This window comes from Corvus cornix, chromosome 15, assembly GCF_000738735.6.
Source record: "Corvus cornix cornix isolate S_Up_H32 chromosome 15, ASM73873v5, whole genome shotgun sequence".
NCBI lineage: Eukaryota > Metazoa > Chordata > Aves > Passeriformes > Corvidae > Corvus > Corvus cornix.
In genome coordinates, this window is record NC_046345.1 from 1,841,004 (window position 1) to 1,864,866 (window position 23,863).

General features: G+C 41.3%; 1 protein-coding gene across 1 annotated transcript in view; it reads right to left on the bottom strand.

The window, feature by feature from the left end:
- AACS (acetoacetyl-CoA synthetase) overlaps nucleotides 1-23,863 on the bottom strand; it is a 37,833-nt gene that overhangs the window by 6,704 nt on the left and 7,266 nt on the right. The window contains exons 4-14 of the mRNA XM_039561091.1: nucleotides 21,440-21,553; nucleotides 15,194-15,291; nucleotides 11,399-11,513; nucleotides 10,814-10,895; nucleotides 10,555-10,702; nucleotides 6,431-6,511; nucleotides 5,264-5,388; nucleotides 2,529-2,593; nucleotides 2,229-2,351; nucleotides 804-917; nucleotides 512-637 (exon numbers count right to left, since the gene is read on the bottom strand). Of these exons, the coding sequence (XP_039417025.1) occupies nucleotides 512-637; nucleotides 804-917; nucleotides 2,229-2,351; nucleotides 2,529-2,593; nucleotides 5,264-5,388; nucleotides 6,431-6,511; nucleotides 10,555-10,702; nucleotides 10,814-10,895; nucleotides 11,399-11,513; nucleotides 15,194-15,291; nucleotides 21,440-21,553 (1,191 nt within the window). The remainder of the gene's footprint in view (nucleotides 1-511; nucleotides 638-803; nucleotides 918-2,228; nucleotides 2,352-2,528; nucleotides 2,594-5,263; nucleotides 5,389-6,430; nucleotides 6,512-10,554; nucleotides 10,703-10,813; nucleotides 10,896-11,398; nucleotides 11,514-15,193; nucleotides 15,292-21,439; nucleotides 21,554-23,863) is intronic.

Below are 23,863 nucleotides of genomic sequence, written 5' to 3' on the forward strand. Positions count from 1 at the left end.
AGGTGCCTGCTCCTTTATTCTGTAGAAGGCTAAGGATGCACAATATGCATGTCTGAGGCAGCATATACTTAATATATATTTAATCCTCATGCTAATGAGGTAGCAGCTCAGCACTTTCCCCTTGGGATTCACTCCTGTAGCCAGGCAGGAGCAGCCTGGCAGAGGTGCAGCAGCACTCATTAATAGCTGATTGCTACCTGACCTATTCAGCACTTCCATTTCACACCCGTGCCAAGCACTGCGCCTGCACTGCAGACTCTGACAGGCAGATCTGCCTCATGAGAGCAGCAGCAAAACGAGATTAGAGCTTTGCAGAGATCCTTACTGGTTTTATTTGGATCCCTGTCCAAACAAAGCACAAGAAAACAGAGGGAGATATTATGAAACACCATGGAGTTCTCACCCTGGAAATAGGGACTCAAAGCTGCACCTGTGGCTGTCATTGGGTAGCAGCAAGTAAGCCTGTGCCTTCCCTTCCAACCTGCATCATCCAAAGCCCTTCATTACATACCTGGGAATTTTGAAAAATAAGCCTTTCTGTATTTGCTTCCATTCTCATCGTTCCAGAAGTGTGTGGGCTGACAGGGAATAGGCTTGGTACAAACCAGCTCTCCACTTTCACCCCAAACTGGTTTTCCTGTTGCCAAAAAAAAAAAAAAAAAAGAGGTATTTTCCACATTTCCTTTCTGTAAATAACAGAATAACAAAGCAAAGAGCATCTACACTTATTACTTGTTGTTGAAGTTAGAAAATACAGTAGCTAGATGATCTTAAGTGTGCACAGTATTTTGGATCATAGCTACCTTCATCATTCCAAGCTTCTACAGCCATTCCAAGATTCCTGGCCTGAATTTCTCCTTTGTAAACTGGAACTGTAACATTGTGACCCATGAAACATGAAATTATATCTGTTCCACCTACAATAAAAGAAATCCATTTAGAATACACAGTATTTCTTGGAAAAAGCAAACATGACAACTACATAGGAACTCTGAAACAGTCAACTGCCAACCTTTGCCCAAAGGCTTCTGATCCACACTAAGCAGCATAGAACAAACAGCATTATCTAAGATGCTGTGACTTTTATTAAAAGGTTTTCTTCCTTACTTTGTGTATCTTGTCATACGTGTATGCCTTTCATGCAGAACTATCCCTTAAGGCGTAACTTTTCTCCTTTCAACAGTCTCTTTAATCTCATTTAAGGAAATTTCCATTTATAGGAGAGAGAAAATAAGCAGGCCCTACTTTACAGACTTCAGATATTTACAGAATTACTTAGAAATGTTCTCTTGTTTGTTTTCATTAGTTTAAAGTAACCAGTCAAGCTATTCCACTCAACATTTACTTAGCTGTTATACTTTATCAGCATGGGAGGAGGGGAGCCAGGCCTTCAGGATGAACAGTTATCTTAAGAAAAACAGATACTGTCAAACTGCTTACTTAACTGCAATATTTATAGTCTTTCTAGGACTTCATGGAAGAGAATTAAGACATAAATCAATCATGTTAGCTTTTCTCAAGAATAGGCTTCTGCATTTGAGTCTATCAATGTCCGTAGTAACAAGTTCTAGATTCAGCACTACTCTCACTGAGCCCAGAGTCTGAGATAACTTCAGTAGCAGAATAGTTATATTTTAAAAATCAAACTGAGTTAAAAAGCCCTTTGAAAAAGTCAGTCCTTGTTACAAAGCAAGATGAGGAGTGCTGTGGTGGACCTTATTTGACCAGAAGTTGCCTCAGCTAGCACTGCTCACAACAAACTGCACAGCATGGGGGCTTGATATTTCTCTAATTATGTAAACTACAAAAAAAAATCTTGTCTGCAGTGCCAATTACTTGGCACAAAACAACTGAAACGGGAACTATCCAAGAGGTATTTTCTGCTAAAGTCAGCTATTTGCAGAACAGTATGTTCTGTAGGTTAATAATCTCTGCTTGATCTCACCCTGCCACCCCTAAGGACAGCCAGTCAAAATAAATGATCATACTTAAAATCCAAAACATCCACCAAAAACACTTCAGAGTGCCTTTATGGCACTGGAATTTCATTATGGCACAGTGAATTATGCAGAAGAACCTCAGCACTAAAAAGACAGCTCATTCCAGTTTAAGTATAACCAATCCCAAATGATCCAAAGCCCTAAGCTTCCCAAACACACAGCACAGACAAGCAGGAAGGAACCGCACAGGCAGAGAATTACTGGGATGCTGCAGCATAAAAGCCTCACCTGAAATGGATCCCAGGAGGACACTGCTTTTTATGTGTTTGTAGACATACTCATAGCTTTGAGATTTGAGAGGTGATCCTGTAGACAGGATAGTGTGGAGTGTTTGGAGATTGTGTGTTTCACCTTAAAAAGGAGAAAATCAACACAGGTTAAGGCAGTGTTTTTACAAGTGTTTGGAGCTATTTGTCACCACAATCCAGAATAATTACATAAAGGACTGCAACAAGATAGGGAGCCAGAACCAGGAGAGGAAAGGTAGGAGGGAGGACAGAAGGGATTCACCAGCTTTTTGAAGCTTACATGGTTTTAAATTTTTCTGTTCTAGCACAGCCAGCCACTTTGCACCCGTTCCAAGGATGGTGATCCTAGAGGGGAAAAAAAGTTTACATGTTTTGCATATTTAAATATGCTAAGATTCTAAAGACCTGCAATTCCCACTGCAGTAAGCAGAGGCTGTTACACACTCTGTATGTGGATTAGACAAACAATGCAACCTCTTAAAGCTTTCTAAGTGCAAGGCACATCCTTTTGAACTACCCAAAGGAGTCTGATCACATGTCATCTCTGCAGCTCTGAAACTTTTAACTCTATCTTTAAATATTAAGCAGAGCTTTCCCATCTCACGAAGACATTCACATTTACAGGAACTTGTAGCTGCTCCAAAGACATCACAGAATGTTACAATGTTTACTTGATTAATGGGCCATAATTGTCCAAGAGTGCCTTGGTACCCTCTTACACAGAAGAGCTTTGCCATTTTCAGGGCACAGTTTGACAAAAATTACTTTACTCTGGGACAGCAACCAGAGATTTTCTGGACACACCTGTTCAGTTTCCACTGGTGAAAGCTTGAGCTGCCTGTGCCTAAATCAACAGGAAACTTGGCCCAACTGAACAATTCAATCCTGCCCTTGTAAGGTGTATTTAGAGCTCTTGAATACAATAGTAGAATTAAAACTTGAAACAAAGGCTGTGTTTCTTCCATCTATCAATGGAAGTGCCAGTTTAATGCTGCTGCTGACAGTCAGGAAATCCTCTTACCTGCCTTCTGCTGATTCACTTTACATTACAGCAATAAACTCAAGAAAATGCCCAGAGATAGATGAGGATAAGGGACACAGCCTGAGTGCAGAGCATGGGCAATACCAACACCAGCAGAGCTTAAATAAGATCCTGCCAGGTTGGCTTTTACTCCAAAGGCAGGATGGAAGGTAGGACACTGTTCCAGGCAGAGAGAGGGGGATATTTCAGCACTCCCAGAAGGGGATATCTTCCTTTGCCATTCTGGTGGAAGACTCCCCTCTCAGGTAGAACAGGCTCCTTGCACAAACATCAGTGCATAGAGCAATTTATCAGGCACATGGCCAGTGCACCAGAGAGGCACAGAATGGTTTGGACTGGAAGGAACCTTAAAGATCATCTAGTTCCAACCCCTGCCATGAGCAGGGAACCTTCCACCACAAGAGCCCACAGCTCCTCAGTTACCCTGTACCTCAACCATGTGAACTATTTTTACTCTTGTGTAACATCTCACTTTCCTTCCATGCCTCAAATCAGTGCTTATTTTACATTAGAATACAAAATGCTTCTCTATTTTAAGCTCTTTGACACTTCCTCTACAGCACATGTAGAGCCAAATCTCCAATTATTTCCTTCCAAATGCTACATAACTGCATTTAGTCACCATCCCCCAATTCCCTTGCACAAATCATTAATGGATGTCCACTTGAGTCATTCTTGCCACGCAGGATGAGATACCCTGATGATACCCTGAGAATATGCTCTCTGAAGGGAAGTGTGGTATATCTTCAGAGAATAAGGTAGTCTTCACATGTTGAAGCTCTTTTTTTTTTTAACATATTTAACATATGAGTGAGCTGGGAACAGACTGCATGATGAAGCAGCACCCAGATGGCCACCGCTTTTAGCGCCAGATTACAAAAGTGAGACATGCAGACACATTTATCTTCACTTGCTTTTGGCATGCGGAAACAATGCTTAAAAATAAGCTGGGTTTTTTCCTCAATTCTTTTTTTTTTGCCTGTTGTTCTACCAGGGTTTCTTTGTGGGGTGAAGCACGGCTGAAGTTTGTGGGTTTCTTTTGTGCCCTTTTTTTTTTTTTACTGGAAGCATTTTGACTTGGCATTAAGCTTCAGTTATAATAGCCAGAGACAAAATGTCAGTCTTTAAATATTACATGTCACAAAAGACAAGTGAAGTTTAAATTATTAATTGTGCAGAGTCAGAAAGTGAATCTTTTGTCATCCACTTTCCACGACAAACAATTTTAATTACCAATTAAAAATGACACTTGTTTTACTGGTATTAAAATTCAAATCTTCTACTTACATCCAGCTGGCAAAATAGGAACATTACAAAACAAATCAAAAAACAAAAATCAAAGTTTAACAAAGTATACAAAGCTAAATGCAACTGCAGGGTTTTACAGCTGTTTCTCTGCTACCTGCCATTTCTCTAGGCTTCAAGAAAGGGTGCTGTGAACATTTTCAGGCACAAAAAAATGGTATGAAACAATTACTGAATGGCTTATCAGCATGAATTAGGCATTACAGATTAAAAAGCAAAATATGAAAATATAAGCAACCCTGCTGAGCCTTTCCAGTCAATTTATGTCTAAGTCAAAGTTCTATATTAAAATCTTATATTGAGCTGCTTGAAAAAAGAGTTCTTATTTACTAAGTTCTGAGTGTGCTGAGAAATTGCTCTTCAGGTTGCTCCCAATTACTGCCTTTTGAAAAGGCTGCTCTTGAAAACTATTGAACCAAAAGTCTTTGTTTGCCTGGAATTCTAATACCTGACTCAAATTTGAAACAATCAGCTCTTTGTCTCTCCTGCTCTCTCAAAAAATGTTTTAGTACAAATTTTTAAGAGCAGTTCCACTCAAGGCTGAGCCAAAAGAAACTGTGTCACGCTGTGTGTGAGTTCCTGACCAAGAGGACAACATCAGTGAGGTTGCTTGGGTCACTGTGACAGGAGCCAATGCCATCACCCTTTATTTAATCCTGGATACATACCCTAGTCTGTCAGTCAGGTCCCAGAGCACATTTGGTGAAGGAATTAGAGGAGATCCGTCATACAGGACCACTGAAGCTCCTGTAGCAAGTGCAGTCACCAGCCAATTCCACATCATCCAGCCAATCTGGAGGAGAGAAGAAGCCTCCATGAGTTTGTCAGCTCACTGCCTGCAGTCCTGGCAGCTCCAGCACAGCACCAGCAGTGCTGCCTGCTGGCACAGGGGCTACAGGGAACTTTACAAGGAGAGACTGGTGCAGATCTTGGCAGAAGCTGGACCAAAGCATGATCCCTGTCCTCATGCAAGAGGTGCCACCACTTCCCTTGCCTGAAGTTCTCCTGCTGTTAAACCCACACCACTGATTTTGTCTGACCGTATTATCTAAGCCCCAGCAAATAAGGCTGAAGCTCTGCTCATCCTCCCACCTGTCCCAAGACTGCATCAGCTGCATGTTCCTGATGGATGTTCATCTAACTGATCCTTACAAACACCTAATGAGATGGGGATTCCATGCCTCCCTGCACACACAGCTTTAAAGCACGAGTCAGGAGACAGGATAACTTTGAGACAAGGCAATTACCATGATCCCTCCATGGAGACATTCCAAGCTGACTAGTCATGTTAAAGTTCAGAAAGGAACTCATGAGGAAAGACATCAGCCTTCTCAAACTGCTACAGTCACAGAAGTCTTAGGAATCATTTTTTTTAAACCCAGCATTGGAAAAAAACACCCCCACCACATAACTGAACTCCGCACAGATGAGGTGAGGCTTAGAGCTGGGCAGCTTCTTTCCTCACAACCAAAACAGAGACATGACTGAAATTCTCATCTTCAGTATGACCTAGCCCTGCAGGAAGGTGGAATCTGATTTGTAGGTGATATTGATGAGGCAGCTTGATCAATAAACCTAAGAGACTAAAAATCAATCCATTTTCCTCACCAGCTAGGTCAGAAACATTTAACATGGGTTTGACCTTTCATCAGAAAAGGTCCCTGTTGCATTTTCTTATTTCATCTGATTTTTTTTAAACTCAGATAGGACAAACCCTTGCAGTAAAAAAAAAACCACACAAAGAAATGTACTTGTGGATTTGTATGAAAAGCTGTCCCATCTTTATAGGGAAAATATATTTCAGTGTTTTTAACAATGCCTTAAGCCCCACTTGCCGTTGTGTAGTACATAATCACATCACTGCTGGTCATGTTGCCATGAAGGATGTGTTCCTTCAGGTGCTGTATTAGGGTGCCCTGGAAAAACATGGAAAGGAAAATACAGAATCACATAAATGAAAAGCAAAACTCTGACAGCACATTAAGACTTTTAAAATACTAACACAGTCAATACCTTGCAGCACGTACTCCAGGATTAAAGCAAGTATTTCCTTTAACTACAACTGAAGTAAATCCCAGGGCCTATCTAACAGCAGCAGCAATTGCATTCTCCATTTTCTCACATAACTTTTCAGCCTCTCTCATTAGACCTCAGCAATTCCCACTGCACATCACTTTTAATCCATGGAATAAACAACTTCCTTCCCTTCCAACTCCACACAGCCATCAGAGTTGCAGAGTACTCCATGCAGACCCTCATTTTAACAGCAGGCTTTCACCAGTCAGATTTTCCAAGAGAAGCCCTTGGACAGTTTCATTGTCCGTGTATTTGGGCAATGGGAGGAGTGAAGGACTGAGAGCTGCTATAAACTGCAGCAGCTGCTAAACATTAGCACTCTGTATCCAAATTATCTTATCTATTAACATCTAGGAGACAAAAGACCTGACAATACAGATCTCCTGTAAACATTGGAGTGACTAGAAATGTGAAATGTCTCACTGCTCAGAGCATCAATATTAATAATGCCCTTAAATGTATTACTTCCTTTTGTTGGAAGTGCTGCTAAACCACCTTCCTGATTATCATTAAAGCATAACTTACTAGGATAAATAAATTTACAGACTACTTCATTAAGTCATTTCACTGCAGTGACAAATTAATGTAGCCAATGTTAAAAAAAATGGTTTTTGCATTTATGCAAGGAGTCATAGTGAAACTATTAAGAGCCTCATAAGCATGAAACAAGATTTACACTGAAAGAAAACAGATTACAGATAAACATTCGAAATGAAAAAGGAGAGTCATAAAACTGGCACACGCTTCAGGAGAAAAAGCAGAAAACATTAAATAAAAATAAAGGAGTAAATCTTATTTTCACTTCACTGCTCAAAGGAACCAGGTCTGAATTCACCTACTGCTGTTTGATCACCTTCAGCTGTCACAACGCTGCCATCTAGCTACAGCTACCATCCTCTACAGCCGAAAATCACCCAAAAAATCGGGATTTACAAACACTGTCGAACTGAATTGGTAAGGTTGCCAAAAGAATTGCAGGTGTTAGCATAATTACTGCATTTATAAAGGAAAGCACATTGTCCCTGCAGGAGATTCTGAAAGAGCCACACAAAATAGCAAAATCGAAAGTAATATTCAATTAAAATAAATATTGGTTTTCTTTTTTCCTTCATTTAGTTTTTACTACTTCACAGTTTTGGAATCAAAAGGGGAGTTTTAACAATGACTTTAGGTACAGGCTATGAACAATTTCCCTGCAAAACCTGGTACATCTCAGGCTGGAAACAAAGGGACTCTGGGAAAAGGCAGAGCTGTTCTAAAGAACCCACAGACCAAAATGCTCTCTCGAGTTCATTTATAGGACTTGTTTATTTATAGGACTTTTACAACCCTCCAAATAAACCCCAAGCATTTATCATTTCACAACAGATCTGGCAGCTGATAAAACTCCCTGGTCTGCTTGTCCTCCTCAGGACCAACACAGGGCTGGTGGAGTGCTGAGCATCTGGAGTGGTAAAAACCAGCAGGCACAGCTGCTCCTGAGCCCCAGCACAGCCCAGGAGGGACCAGTGCTAAGCACTTAGAGAGCTGAGAGAGCCAGGAGCAGCTTCAGGGCTGGCCTCAAAGCAGCAGTGCTCTCCACCAGTGCTCAGGGAGAGGGATTTGCCTGCAGCTACACAAGGAATCCGCAGCAGCGCACAGGTTTGAGCTCAAGCCTTGCAAGTCCTTGAGATGGACAGACATGAACTTTGAAGAGGATTTTACCCCAAAATTCTCTCCTTAGATAGCTGGGAACATGGAATAACTGGAAAGGGCGCTGGTATGAATGAGGCAAGAAGAACCAATGCTTTTAGGACTAAAGAATAACAATTACTAATGCCTTTCTGTAGCACACCCAAGTGGCCAAAACCATACAGCTCTGGTTCCACGACCAAAAAAAAAGCCTACTCCTCTGAGCCACCATTTTTAAATCATCTCCCATGACCTGGCTTAATTTTCTTTATTTATGTATGTCATTTCCCTGTGTAGCAAGAAAACAGACCAGAAACATACTGCACAATTAGATAAACAAGTTGGGAATTTGAAGTAAGCTGCATATTTGCATCTAAAAATCAGTACAGTAACAAAACAGCATTGAAGTACACTATAAATAAACAATAATTGAAATCTCTTCACCAAAATGTCATCTCTTCTTGCTGTTTTCACTACCAAAGACACACTTGGTTTAATCTAAGGCTGGAAAATAAAACAAAGACAGTAGGCTAATTCTGCTTTTTTTAGAATCAAATCAATGTGAATCATCCTATAAATTCCAGTGGAAACAAGATTAAGCCAAGAACAAACAGAAAAACCCAATCAAATGTGTAAAAGACATCTAAGAATTTATTTGCATGGACTTTGTGTAGGCCCTACTCAAACTGACTTACAATGGATGCCAACACTGAGGTTCCTAATGCAGCAATTTGCTTGTAGTCCACAGGTGTTAGCACCAGAAAGAAATCACCCTTCACCACTACAGAGCTGCTCAGTGTGAACAGAATCCTCACAAACAACAGATCTTATTCATCCATCCATCCATTACCTGCTCTCCTCCCCAGCAAGGATGAGTAGTCTGGACCTAAACTTTAAGGTAGCTCTGTGCATGATTCAGCTGGAGAGCAGAGTCATGATTCAGGGCAAGCTAACACAGGTAACATGGGAAAAGAGAGTTTTTGCAAGAGGAAAGTCCTATTGTCTGATCTACAGCTATTTTTCATCTCTACTGTTTATCACCTATCACTGAACAAAATACCTGTCCTGTTTTTGCTAATCCACCTCTGCAAGTACTTAACCAGTCTAAAGCCAGCACAGCTTCAGAAGAGCTGTCAAACTTCAAAATCCACCTCCTTTCTTCTTCACAAACATTGGATTTGTGTCCCAAAGGGACCATTTTGTACATCACATGCTGCCTGGTATGATCTCCTACTGATAGCATATAAAGCAGAGTGTTTACAGGCAGCAGGGGATTTGTCTGTGGGCAAATCCTCCAGTCCTTGCCATCAAAGAGAGGCAAGAACACACACACTGTGGGCACAGCATCAAAGGATCCTGCCCTCAGGCCACCCAGCCCTGCAGGATGCTCATCCTGACTTGCAGAGCAAACAGCAGAAATGATGGACTCTGGCTAAAAGTTGTGCAGTTCCATTTATACACCTGGCTACAAATGCTCCAGACAACACATCCTGCCTGCCTTAAATGGAAGAAAAACCTACCTTCTATTAAGGATTATAGCAGAATTAAAGTTTCAACACTGCTGCAGTCACTTCCTCTACTTTAAGAGCTTTAGAACATCAATAGCACGTGGAAAGCATGTGAGCAAGGTGCATTCTGGCACCAGTATCAGCTACTGCCTTTAGTCACAACAAGTCACTGCCTAAACCAAAGGTTCAATACAAAGCAAAACCTACACTCAGAGACACCAACCTTCCAGCATCCTTCCTTAAAAAACAAGGACTGATGAGGATGACATACTCTGAACTGATAAACAAAGTAAAGTTCAAGGTTAAAAATTATCTAGATAATAAAAACTGCAAAAACTGCCTATGGGCCTCAAGCTAACAGTGTCCAAAAATCAGTTGCAAACACCCAAGTTCTTTGACTTTTGCTCTTCAAGTATCAGTCAGGCCACTTCTACTGGTGCTTTTGTGAATGGCACTTGCTTCCAGGAAAACACCTGGAATCCAAAAGGTCTCCACACTGACCTCTAAACTAATGTATTTTATATCCTTATCAATCCACAGTTGCTTTCAAACAGCCACTAACTAAGAAGGTTCACTGCAAGTTACTGAAAAACTGTCAGCAATCAATTCCTCCTTAAAATACATCACAGTGTGATACTGCTAAAGGAAAAATGTAACCCAAGCAGTTAAGCATAGACAGTGCAGCTCCAGGAGGGAGGACATACCCCTGCTGAGTGAACCATGCATTTTGGTGCCCCTGTGGTGCCTGAGGAATACATGATAAAGAGAGGGTGACTGAAAGGCAGCTGCTCAAACTCCAGCTGGGGAGCCTGGTCTCCTCTCCCAGTGGCAAGGAAGTCTTCTAAAAAGACACTGCATAAGAAGGGGAGAGAAAAAAAAAAAATGAACATTTCAAAACTTTCTGAAAGCATTACCCCAGCTCACATATAAGATCACCTCTGTACCCAGTAGTGCTCCCATTACCTGTTTGGAATCTTAGAAATATCTATGGTTTCTCTTGAAGATACATATGGAATCACCACCACTTTTTTTAGGTCTGGAAGCCCTGGAAGAAGGAAGAAAAGAATTATTTCCTACCTTCAGTTACATAACCAAAGGTCTTTTCTGCCTGATTGAATCATACAGTTTAATGCACTAAGTAACAGAAATAATTCTGAGGCACTGAGTATTGAAACCCCAGAGGACTAAATTGTTACCCAAGATGTAATTTCCTCAATGCTGCCAGCCTTTTATGTGTAAATCTGAAAGTTTTAGTGCTGTAATGCCTCCCCATTTGTCTTCAGCAGCACTTTGCTTGAGCTTAAAAACACCATGATCAGCCCCTGTTCCCCTGCTTCTACTGTTGGGTAATTTCTGATGATCTATTCAAGATAAGCAAACAGAAGACTTAAAATTACAGAACAGATTTGGGTAAAAGTTGAATGGTCTTTTCTGAAAATCTCAATGGCCACAGTGACACTGTGCAGAAGGAAGGACAGCAACAAGCAGTGGCAGCGCAGGCTCTGAGTGCTCACAGAACTACAGACCAGGTAGGATGCAGTGAAATACCTTTTACCACCCTCAGCAGCTTTTCCAAGTGGTTGTGTTCTTTGCCATTGTATATAACAGCTTCAACAGAGAAGATGAGCTTAGGCTGAATTTGGGAAAATCTGTCCAGTACACCCTAGGGACAAAGAGAAAAATGTGTTAAAAACATGAAATTAACTGAGGAGACTTCAGGGGGTGCTAAATGCAAGTTTCAATTCAAGCAAGGAGTAAGGACAGGAATTAACAGGAGAGTTGTTAAAAGACTGCCTGCTTGTCTTTCACTCACACAAGATCTCTGAAGCACAACAGGTTTGTAACAATCTATTTCGTGACCCCCAAACATATCAGGCAATGATAAAACCCCCACAAATCACAGAACATCCTTTATGGAAGAGCCAAGATCACAGAGTTCTCTAAACAGCTAAAAAAAAAAAATCACCTTGCAAGTCAGATTAGACTCATGTAAAGAGGACAAGCAGCTGTGATGTGAGCAGGAATTGGGCACTTGATCTCCGTGAAGGTGCCCAGGACTCCTGGCTGCACCTGCAGGAAGGGGCTCCACGTGCCCCAAGGCTGCTGGGGGGAACAAACACCAGTCTTGGGGGAGATGCATTTATGTGGTGAGGTGGCCCCTCACAGGACCTTACAGCTTTGCTCTGCCACCATCAACAAACGAAACCTCACCACTGTTTTTTAGCAAAATAAATTGATATTGAACACCCACAGATTACCAACAAAAGATACCACAGCTCCTTTACAATCTCTGCAGCACAACACATTCAAATGCTAAATTTTCAGGTGTCTCCTCCAGCTTACACTGTGTTCAGGAGTTTACCACAGCTATCACCCTATTTGAGATTAAAACCCTTCTGGCATTTACTTTTTTCCATGTACACTGCATGCAGCAGCCTACCAGAAATGGATCTTTTTGTAGTCAACAGCAAGAAGCAAATCCTTTCAATAAAAGCTCTCAACACACAGGTTTAAACCTCCCTAGCTCCATTACTTGAAGCATTAAGAACCACAAGATTACACAATACTGTAAAATTGCCAGTTAGCTGTTCAAGAACAATCTCCTAAATCATGTTGCAGAAATCAGACTTGAGTCATCTGCTTATTCTTCCCAGCATTCTTTATTCTTCTGGTTTCTATTTTGCCCTCTACTTTGCAGCCAAAATGAGAAACAAATTCTTACCAAATCAGAAGATGAAAGCAAAAACATCACAATCAACTCATCTCTGTTAAACTCCTTTCCAAGCTGGGCTGCTCAGCATTGCAAAAACATCTGCTGCAAAAGGACAGGAGTCCTGTCCTGATGATTTCCCCATGCTGTCTCCTCAGGAAAGCTCACTGAATACCACAGGTAAGGTACAGGGATATGGCTAAATATAAATGTGCTGGGAATGTCACTTAACAGCTTTCCCTCCTATCAAAGATGTGTTTCCTTTTCCTTGTTCACCTTATAAGAAAATACAGTGACAATGCACTGACATTCAAATTTATCAATTACTTTAAAACAAAAAAATCACCAGAATCTGTTCTGGTGACAGAAGAGGTTTTCAAGAAGCCCCTAATGTGTTACCTAACAAACTCAGAAATGGAGATTTAACTAATACATTACAGTTACTCTCTCAGGGAGTATGAAGTCAAATTTCCTGCTTCTTGGGTATATTCTCATACCTCCTTCTTTCCAGGAACAGACCAAGCAGCCACACACGTGCTGTGTGCATTTATATGTGTGTACATATCCCCATGCTGAGTGCAGAGCACGCACATCCCATTTCCATGCTGCCTGATGTTTAAAAATTAAGACCAATGAGCACTAAGGGTACTCTAAACAGAAGAGTCAAATCTGAAGAGAAGTGTGAATCAGAAGCAGAGATGGCTCCAATTCTCAGGGTCCTACCAAATCTGCTAACACACCCAGTTAGATTCATTAGCACTGGCAGGACCAAATCCCACAGGGCAGCCTGATACGATACAAAGGCAATACAAGCAGATGGAACATGTAATTGCTGCACTGGAACTTTAATCCAACCAGATGGCCCAGCAAGGAATTCCTTCCATAAAAAGCTCAGGTGTAGCAGATATGGCTCATTCTATTGCATGAGCTTCCAGTTCAGTCCAAAAAATTGTGCAGTGCCCCATGAAGGGAGCTGCACTGACTGTGCTGGAGCTCACCAAAGGCTCCTCACTGGGAGGAGAGCTTCTTTATAAACTTGTACACCCAACCATTTCTCATGCACAGGCCACAGAGCACCACTTTCCCATTAATTTATGGAAATGGATAACGGAGTAGAGAGATGAAGCAGCAGCTGCCAAGAGTGGCATTGTGCGTGGGAGGGAGCTCAGTGCTTCTCTGACAGCAGACTTCCTCAGCGCTTGAAGACTTTAGAGGGATGGCATTCAGAGCCTGCAGTGTGTAGGCAGTTCTGAGGAGTGGCATTTCTGAGCTTCACAAAACAGACATACACAATTGGACTTAAATGTTGAAAATGCTACATTATTTCTCCAAGCACAAAAATCCTTGTTTACAATTAACAGGACTAATGCAACTTCACAGAAGGAAGAATAGCTTTTCCTAAGGGTGAAAGCCAATGTCTCTGAGGGTCTCTGCTTATCTCCCTCAGGATTTTAGGATTTGAATTCATGCCAACACACACTGCCAATGGAAAATAAATGATATTGATGGCACTGCAGCTCCAAGGCCAAGTTTCATTAAAAAGCTATCAGAAAAAACTAAAAGCTGGGCACTGAAAACAACAGCACACCAACATGGACAGAAAATACACCAGTCCTTTGAAATGCAGTAAAGTGAACAATCTTCCCCCAGATAAGAGTTCGAATCACATTGCACAGAAGACACTCTATACCATTCTATACATCATTTTCTGAGCAAGCAGAAAATATTTGTAGAACAGATTGATCATTACATGCTGTAATGATTTTTTAATCATTTTTTCCCTAGTGATACACCCTCAAGTGTAAGAGTGTGGAATGCTGCTGCCCTCTAGCGCTAATCCAGGAAGGACTGTTCCATACATTTTCCCAGCCACGGGGGTTAAACACTGAAATTGAGGGTATCACCTAAAAACATTGCTCTCTGCACTGTGCAATGCACAAACACTACATTTTGCCTGTGTAAACTTTTAGATAGAAGAAAGGTTCAATGCCCCCTCTTAGAAGTGGTTTATGTGTGGTTGATGTGTCCTAAAAACTTTCTGAAGGAAGCAGAATATATTGCCAAAGCTTCCAGGGCACATCAGTTTGGATGTCATGATTTCACACGCAGCATTTATTTCTAGGACAAAAGAAGTTAATCAGGTTAGTGATATTAGCATGAAATTCCCCGCTGTGGGCAAATAAAGCCTTGTGGAAAAGACCAACCAAGGTGGTGCTGAGTTCACCCTCACAGGAGGCAAAGGATGGGACTACTTAGGAGTGTGGAAACTGGAGTGTGGCTAAGCAGCCCAGGGCAGGATTCAGAAGGAAGAGCCAAACCTTACAACTCTGTTGCACTGCTGCTCATCAGCATATTTAATAAAATAAAAGCTCACCAAGACCATGGAGTCCATCTGAAAACACCCCAACAGTGAGTAGCTAAAGCCACTCAAATCACCAAGCTGAAAATCAGTAGTGACAACTGAAAGCAAGAGGGTTTGTGCAGCTCTGGAAAAGCTCCGGAGTACTTGGCTGTGCCAGGAGGTGGCAGCAAGACTGAAGGGAACAGAATCCATCTGCCACCCGAATTTATCACCCTGGCATTGGGCTGAGACACAGCGAGGGCTGTTCTGCACAGGCACTGGGGCTACTCACGTTAATGCCAAAGTCTGGGGATGTGGAACTCCAGATAGCACCAATGCTTGCAGCAGCCAGCATTGCTTCCACTGCATGGATGCTGTTGGGCAAGTAACCTAGGGCAGAGGTAGAGTGGTTAGAGATGGAACAACACTAAAAACATCTATATAATGTATACAGTGAACAGATTTTAAAAACAAACAGTCAGTGTCACACCTTGAAGCCAAATCAGTTACACAAAGAATCAGTAATAAATCCATTTATAAAAATATTTGTATCAGGCTTTTTTTCTACAATGTTACTCCCAATTTACAAATGTTCCTGCTTAATTAGGAGCTTTCCAGAATAAGAGGGCAGCACACTGAAAAGAGTAACTGGGAGAGAGTTAATGGGATTGATTAGGGTACCCAGAGACTAAGAATACAGCAGCATGCAGGGGAATAGAACAAGGCTGTAGGAACAGCCATTAGAGAAAGAACAAGCATCTGTAAGGAACGATTATAAATAGCTCAAGAGCAGAGATTCAGCTTCACAAAGCTAAACGTTGTCTGGTAGACACTGCCAGAATCTTGAACACAAACAAGCAAAACCAGTGTCTCAGCTGATAAGGGAGTAACAGAGTGGGACAAGCCCTGGAACATTCCCACACAAATGTGGCTCTTCAGGTTTCTCTCATTAGCTTGCAGCAAGACTTCAAGATTTAAATTCAATTTATCACGACATACAGAATAAATTAATGTCAAGAAAGTCAGTTTAGTTTCAGTGAGCTCCATTTGAGCAACTCTCCAGAAGGTGCTGGGTGGCTGAGTCTGACTCTGCACTGCTCAGAATCCAGCCCACAAATGAAAACATGCAACTGGAATTCACAATCTACACTGAGGAGGATCAAAGATCTGGAGTTTCAGATCACCCTCTTTAAGCAACCTAAAAAATGTCCAAGTACTTTAAAAAAAAAGCACAGGATGGGCTTAATTGCAGTACTCTGACATCTAACAAGAATTCTGCATTTTAAAACAAAACTTAAATGGCAATAAAAATCCTTTTCAACAGCAGTGTTGGGCACTGAGATCTTGGGCTGCAGGTGCACCACAAGTATCTACCAGACAGCAAACACTCACCAGTGCAAGGCACTTCTCAAAGAAGGATATTGATGGATGCACTTCTCAGGACAGGAACTAGCATCACAGACCTCAACAGAACTTTCTGCTACATTAACATTATCAAGTAGGAGGGTACCAAAATGGATTTTTGTGAGGTTTTTCTACACAGCTTGAAAAAAATCCATCGTTTTTCAACTTTGTAAAAAGTAAACTTGAAAATTAAGCTTTAAACTGAGATTTTTTCCTCATGCAAAAATCCATGAGATCAGTTTCTTAAACCAGCAGTGCCACTGCAGTTACTGAAAGCTGCTGTGCTTTTGGGAGCAGTAACTTTTAAAAGAGCATTATGACTTAATCCCAACCATTTCTGGAAAACACACAACTGTGAATAAAAGCCTCATGCCATGTTAAGATAAAAATTACTCCCTAGAACTGCCTACAGCTTACAGTGGTTTGTTCAGTGAAGTTCTTAAACACAAAGTGCAGCAACAGCTCATGCCCATAAAAGCATTATTTATTTTGCTATTTTTCCCTTGGGGTCAAGGTTTACACAAGACACAGTATCCCAAAATCTTTGTGATTTTTCTTGTAAGACAAATACACCTCTCTAAATAATTTGAAATGTATGAACCAGAACAGATCAAAATGTCATTTTGTGTGACGAAAGCAGTTCTTTAATTGATGCCAAATATTTCCACTTGCATTTCTTGGATGGGATCATCAGGGGGCCAGAGTGCAAGGAAAACTGAAAGATCTCTCCCTGTGCTTTGGAGCAGTTGTTACTTTGCCACAGCTTACAAGCTTCAGGTCTGTTTTAAGCAATTCTCCTTTTCACCACTCCTACACAAAAGCCCTCAAGGCAAGAATACAAGTGTCTGCTGATTATTGTGAGCCAGACAATTAAATCATTACCTTCATTTGTCAGCTGGCTTTGAGGTAGTGTTTGAGTCTTGGAGGATACCAGCCAAAAGTGCCCAAAGGTACAAAACACACAGCAACTGACTCTGCATTTCTGTATCTTTACCCGATCCTGAAGCCTTGCTGCTCTCTGGGATCTCACAGATTTGTCCCAGCACCATCCCAGATAAAAATATGGGTCTGTTCTGGCTGGAGATCCTCCAAACACAGCAGTGTAAGAACTCATGTTCCTTTTCTTTCAACAGCTAAATGACACAAACTACTTCTGCCAGTCTTTCAGATTGAAACTGAATTCTCATTTAGAAAGAAGTAAAATTATAAATTTTTTTTCTTTCTCTCATATCTGAGATTCTCAAGCTGATCACAACAACTGCCATGTATGTACAGCTCCCTGCATTTGACTATGCCCCTCAAGATACCAGCACACTCCTCAGGGCACTCAGTGGGCTGACACAGGTCCCAAGTGCCTAAAACTGGAGAAACAGGAATGTTGCTGACAAAGAGGATGAAAAAGGCAACTTCTTTAGCTGGATTAACATCAGGCAGGAGTCACAGAGCAGTGACCTATGTACAGAAGCTCTGTACTACAGAGGAATAATGGTACTGCTGATTTAAATATTTATCATGTTTGCTCATATATTTAACTAGAAACTCCATGTTCCCTGATATAACACTGCAGCTAAGGATCAAAATCAGGATTTGCCAGCATGGTAAAGGCTACAGAGGGTATAACAGTATCTCTGCATCTTCTTACCCCTTTCTTGAAGGTGGTAAGAAAGGTGGAAATTACTTTCTGTTACTAGAAGGAAAAGCATCTTCCTACTTTGGGTGAACTAGAAAGCAAGTGAATAAAGGGCTCAAAACACAGGAGCTGGGAACTCATCAAGTAGGACTACCAGAGTATGACACACAAGAGTCCCAGCAGCAGTCCTCCTGAATTATAAAAATGTATACAGTCTCCAGAAAAACAGACATGAAAGCTTTACCTGACACATAAAACCTGTGAAGTCTCTAAGCAGGACAAGTGGTATTTTAAAAACACTACCTGGGTTTGTTTTTTTTTTTAAGAGGCACTTACAGCCTGATCTGCTCAGGACTGTAAGTGCCTCAGCATTTTCTGTCAGTTGCTATTTGCTTAATCTAGCACACACCAAGATTACAGTTACACACGTTCATTTACACTGCAGCACTTTACCAAGAGAATAGGTAAATACTGTAGCCCAAAAATTTCATCTAATCGTGCCAAAAACCATTGCAAATTCTAATTTCTCAGAGTGCTGAGAACACATTCCATGCAAGCACCTAATGCCTTCATAAAGTTTAATAAAGGTGTACTCAGAGGCACCCAAACATTCAGTTATCTGCATGGAGAAAAAAAAAAGTCAACAATTGAACTGGGACCCTGCATCAAAGATTTTGTCTGAGCCTTGAAAAGAACACACCAGAAGACTGAAAATAGGGAGCAGCAACTAAAATATCTTCTCACTGTCTTATATTATGGAACTACACCAGCTCTCAAACTGAACAGAATTCAGAGAACAGACTTCCAGTTTCCCTTTTCAATGTTAACACAGCATTTTGTACTCCTGTAGGACTTGCAAGTGGCCACCCTGGCTAACATTACTGCGGCCTGAGACTATTAGTACCATGCTAATCTTCTTACAAAGCTAGCTTTAAAACCCACGTAAGCAACCAGGGCTAATACAGTTGCTATAGATAAAATACCAGCTCTAAACAATGTAATTCACTGATGTTTTGTTGAGGATGTTTTTGTGTGGACACATGGGGAAGATCAGATTGTTTTTAACTGCTGACTTGTAACAGAGCAAAGCTGGCAACAGGGATAAAGTAGAAGCAACCAGTCCAGAGAGGAGAAACATCATCCCAGGTTTATTTTATTCCTGTTTCAGTCATTGTTATTTGCCAAACAGATGGCCAGAGGGAGACCAGGAGTACCACACACACGGATCTGTGCAGCTTGCAGGGGGTACTGTATGCCTCATCCAACTGTTCAAGCATCACTGATAGTGATGCAAGACATCTTTAGAGGAAGAAATATGTTTCACAACACATCTGCTTCAATTATGTTCACTATTAAGTGCTCTCAGTGATGGAAAGGGAAGACTAGGATGAAATCAAGCTGAAAAAGTGCTGACACCATTGCCTGTCCACCCACTCTCACCCACCTCCAGCTTCAACCTACTATTACTGTCATGATGCAACCATAAATTGTATTGAACAAACTAGGGGATATGTTAAGCATAATGAGAAGTTAAAGCAGTCTTGTCTTAGAGGCAGCAAAGCATGGGAGATGAAACTCACAGGAAAACAACAGTAATAGTCTCATGTAATTCTAACAGCTCGAGATTTTAAGGGAAAGTGTCAACAAAGGGTATCACAACCTGACAGGCTGACTACATGTCAGGCATGAAGTTCATAGAGTATCTCCCTTCTATTTAAAAGCTGATTTTTCAGAAGCAGTAGAAACAGGCCCTGTGTTACTACTATGAACCACAGCAAGAATTGCCTTCCCCTCTGCCATCTGCTCTAAACTGGAACAAATTACATCCCCATGGATTCTTACAAGTTTTGGAGAGCCTGATTTTTGATACCACCCAACACTTATTGATTCTTCCTCTGTCCCCCAACTCAGTTTGGGAAGCTTCAGCCTCTGACTGCAATGTTACAGTTGAGCTCTTCCAAGGACTGCCAATATCCTCTGGCACAGCAGAGAAACATAAGGAAGAAGTTGAGGTACCACTGAAGTATTAACACATTTTTAAAGTATCAACTATGGTTTTTAATTTAAATAAGAGGTAAGCCAGTTGCCAAAACAAGAAATATTAAAAAAATCAGCCAGCCTGCAGTGCTAAACAAAACAGTTGTTAACTAAAAGGAACTGTTACTAAAATTACAGTAGCATTATTAGCAGCACAGGCTACAGCTATATTATTTCAAGACCATGTCTTCTCCAGCTCAGAGTAAATTTTCCCTGCTGTTGCTGCTCAAGAAATGGTCAGATATGAACATGACAGCATTAAGGTTGAAAATTGAGATAAAATTAGAGCATCTTCATTCAGACAAACCTTCTTAACTTCACTGTATGGTTCCTACCTAATTAAGGATTTAGCTCTAATTCCGTGTTAAAAACCAAGCCACCAGCTGTGATAATTTAATGTTTGGCTGCCAGTTCCAGAGAATACTCATACCATATGCAAGAAATGAGTTCTGCTGAGTAGATTTACATTTCCAGGTCACAGCTGTGGGTTTAAAACTTGGTTTTCAAGAGACAGGTTCAAGTTCGTAGCATGCAGAAAACAAACCAAGAGATTCATCACTTTGGGTTTGCATCATGTAAGAATTTACACACACTTATTTAGGATAATGGCCAAGTGTCACTCAAAGAAGATGTGATTCCAGCAGAACAATGATACACACACCAGCAGAACTGCCAGGTAGGAGCCAAAGAGCCTCAAAGATATTGCAGTTCTGACTTGCACTGCCACAGACAAACTGAAGAGTATCACAGAGCACACATAACAGGTGAAGCAGCTCAGCTGGAAGATCAAAACCAGCAATTTAGAAATAAATGTAACTCCTTTCCATGCCTGGACTACATACTGGACAAGCTGTTCACAGGACAAAAACCTGTTTATATAGAAAAACACACATGACAGCCTTGTGACAGGAAATATTACTGCGAAGAGGGATCACAGGGTTCTAACTACTCATCTCTGCACTGGTGACTTGAAGACTTATTACCCACCAGCTGCTCACTCCCACCATTCTGGGGGCAGGACAAGTTCTCTCCTCCAGACCTGCAGCTCACAGAGCACTGGGGCCACAGGGTCAGGAATTCCCAGCACCACCAGGACAACCAACCTTGGACCATCATTTCCCAGACTGGCCCACACAAATCTGCCAGACCTCGTGACTCAAGGCCCAGCTAGAGGCAGAGTCTCCATCCCCTCTGCTCCCACAGAGTGTTTCTGAAGCAGACCTCTGTGCATGAAGCATTCTCCTTCCCCCTTCAGGGCTACAGAACCTGCAGGCTAATCCAGGTTCCTTCCCTCTACAAACGCATTTCCTACAAATGTAAATACAGCAGCATAAGAGCCTTTTCTTTGGAATGTTTATGTGAAATTTTCTGTGAAACACTATTTCATGGTCATGTTTCTGTAACTGACTACTCACTTGCACATTTCAAAAAAAATTCCACCTCCTGTCCCTTAAAAAAATTACTCACCCACAACTCTGTCTCCTACTTTTACTCCCATCTTCCTCATGGCTGCAGCATACAAAGCTACAGCTTGTCTCAGTTCTTCAAAAGTAACTTTCAGGATTTCTTCTTTGCCTTCCCCTGAGGAAAGAAAATTAAAGCAACCAGTCAGAAATCAGGCATTACAACAGGTCTAGTACAAACAACTAATTCTCAAAGAATAGAAAGTAATTTTAAGAGAACAGCTTCCAGTAATATTTATACTTTTGCTTTTGAAGTTCTTTTACCAAAGCCTCTTCTTTTTAATGGGAATCAAGTATTAATCAGTGGTATTTGTTCATTAGGCATGAGGACATTTCTAAAGACAAACATCTGCAGAAACACAAACTGAAGAAAACTGTGTGCTCTCAAAGAGAATTCATGGTAAATAGATTGCACTCACCAGGGCTAATTTATAACATGGTAAGAACCTCATTTTCCCTTTTTGCTCAGTTTTCTCATTAGGTCTGGGAAGCAGCCCCAAGCTGCCAAGTTCAGGTTGTTACAGCAAGTCACTGACTAGAAAATCATGCACACACAGGCCTGACTTCCACTGTGCTTTGGGAACATCTGCCTTTGCCAACACAGTACAAAGCAAACAAACTGACCTGGACTCCATTCACCTCTGAAAAGATCTGCAGGGTGTTTTCCCTACTGTACTGAATGTCAGATGTTACATAAGCTGCTAATAAATCACTCGTGAAACAAAATGAACAAACCTGAATGTTATGAAAGCAAAAATCTGTCACCTTAAAGTCCCTTCCTGTACTTCCTCAGTGGGATGCCTGCAAACCATGTGGCCTGTCCTATTTCCACTGTCCAGCACTTCTTATGAAGACACACATGCCAAGGCCATCACAGGAAAGGTGAGCTGCACACCCCGCTCCTTGAAGGACAGCTGCCATCAGTCTGATTGCCTTAAGCAGGGAATGATACTTTTTACTCTTCTGCCTTCTTAGATTTTCACACCAATAAATCTGGACTTACACAGAGAAAGGGAGCAGGTCATGATGTAAAACAACCCAAGTCCCTGCTACATGCAGTTCACAAACTGAGCAGGGACTGCCAACAGAGCCTGTGTTCCCACAGAACAACAGGAAGTGAGACACTGATCTTGCTCCATGATTAAAGCCCCAGGAGAAGGGAATCACAAAAAAGATTCACCACGGGAGCCAGCGACAAGTGAAATTGTTTAGGAAAGTTACATTTACATTCCTATGCCCTATGACAACCACACTGCCCCCACAGAACCATCCCCAGTGAACACAAACCTGGCCCAGACCCCCAAACCACCACTCTGACCTAGCAGCAGGGAGTTACCAAAAAATACTCTGACTTAAGAAGTGTTAAGAAGATTAAACACAGCAGAAGGTCACAAAAGAAATGCAGGTAGAAGTCTGTTCACCACAGAGGAGCCAGTTGTTCATTCCAGCACTCATACAATAATCAACTAGAAAATAATTTTGCTCCTTTTGCTATCACCACCTGTGATTATGTGACACACAGCAGTCTCTGGTACACCCCATGACTTCCTAACAAAAAGGACCTACAAAACAATGTAATCACATGTCAAAACAAGCAATTCACTGAACTGGTAATAATTCCTGTGGTAATTTGAAGTGACAATATTTAACTCCGCTTTCTCAAGTTGCATGTTTAGTTTTTAACATTAACAAATCAATCATATCAATTCTACACACATTTAGAGTTGACTCATTAATCAATGCTTGGCTTTCAGGTGCTCCACAAGATATACTTAACTATATTGATTTTTTTTTTCTCTACTAAATAATACATAAGAAGCTTTTCTAACAATCTCAAAATCTGAAAGTGATGAGTCCATTACTTTGAAGCCAGCTTTTGGTTACAAGGCTCACTTCCATCAGGCTTTACCAGATCAATTCTTATTCCACCAAAACTGGGTCACAGATTTCACCATTCTCTTTGAACTGGTAGTTGATTTTAATGTATGTATGAGATCAGAGAGGTTTCTTTCAATACCTCTCAGCAGTGAAACGCAACTGATAAGTATTTCTCCAGCAGTAAGCTTACAGAAGGTGATGGTTGTCTCACACAGCTGTTCAAAAACAATTTATTTGTAACTCAGAAATGGGTTCCCATGTACCTAAAACCAGAAACTAAGATTTTTAACACCTACACAATCAATGCAGAGTTCTGCATCACCTTCTCTGCTAAGGAGCTGCAAGGCCTCATTGTTCATTGATAAGCTACTAAGAAGCATCACTGCTTGGTCAGCCTCATGATAAGGATTAGGTCCAGCAGAAGGGAAGCCCAGAATGCAGCTCCCTCTGGAAGCACTCACACACCTGCACAGAAGATAATCCCATCCAATAGAGATTAGAACTGGTTTTTAAAGTTACCAAAGTCAGCAAACAAAAGAAAAAATTCTTT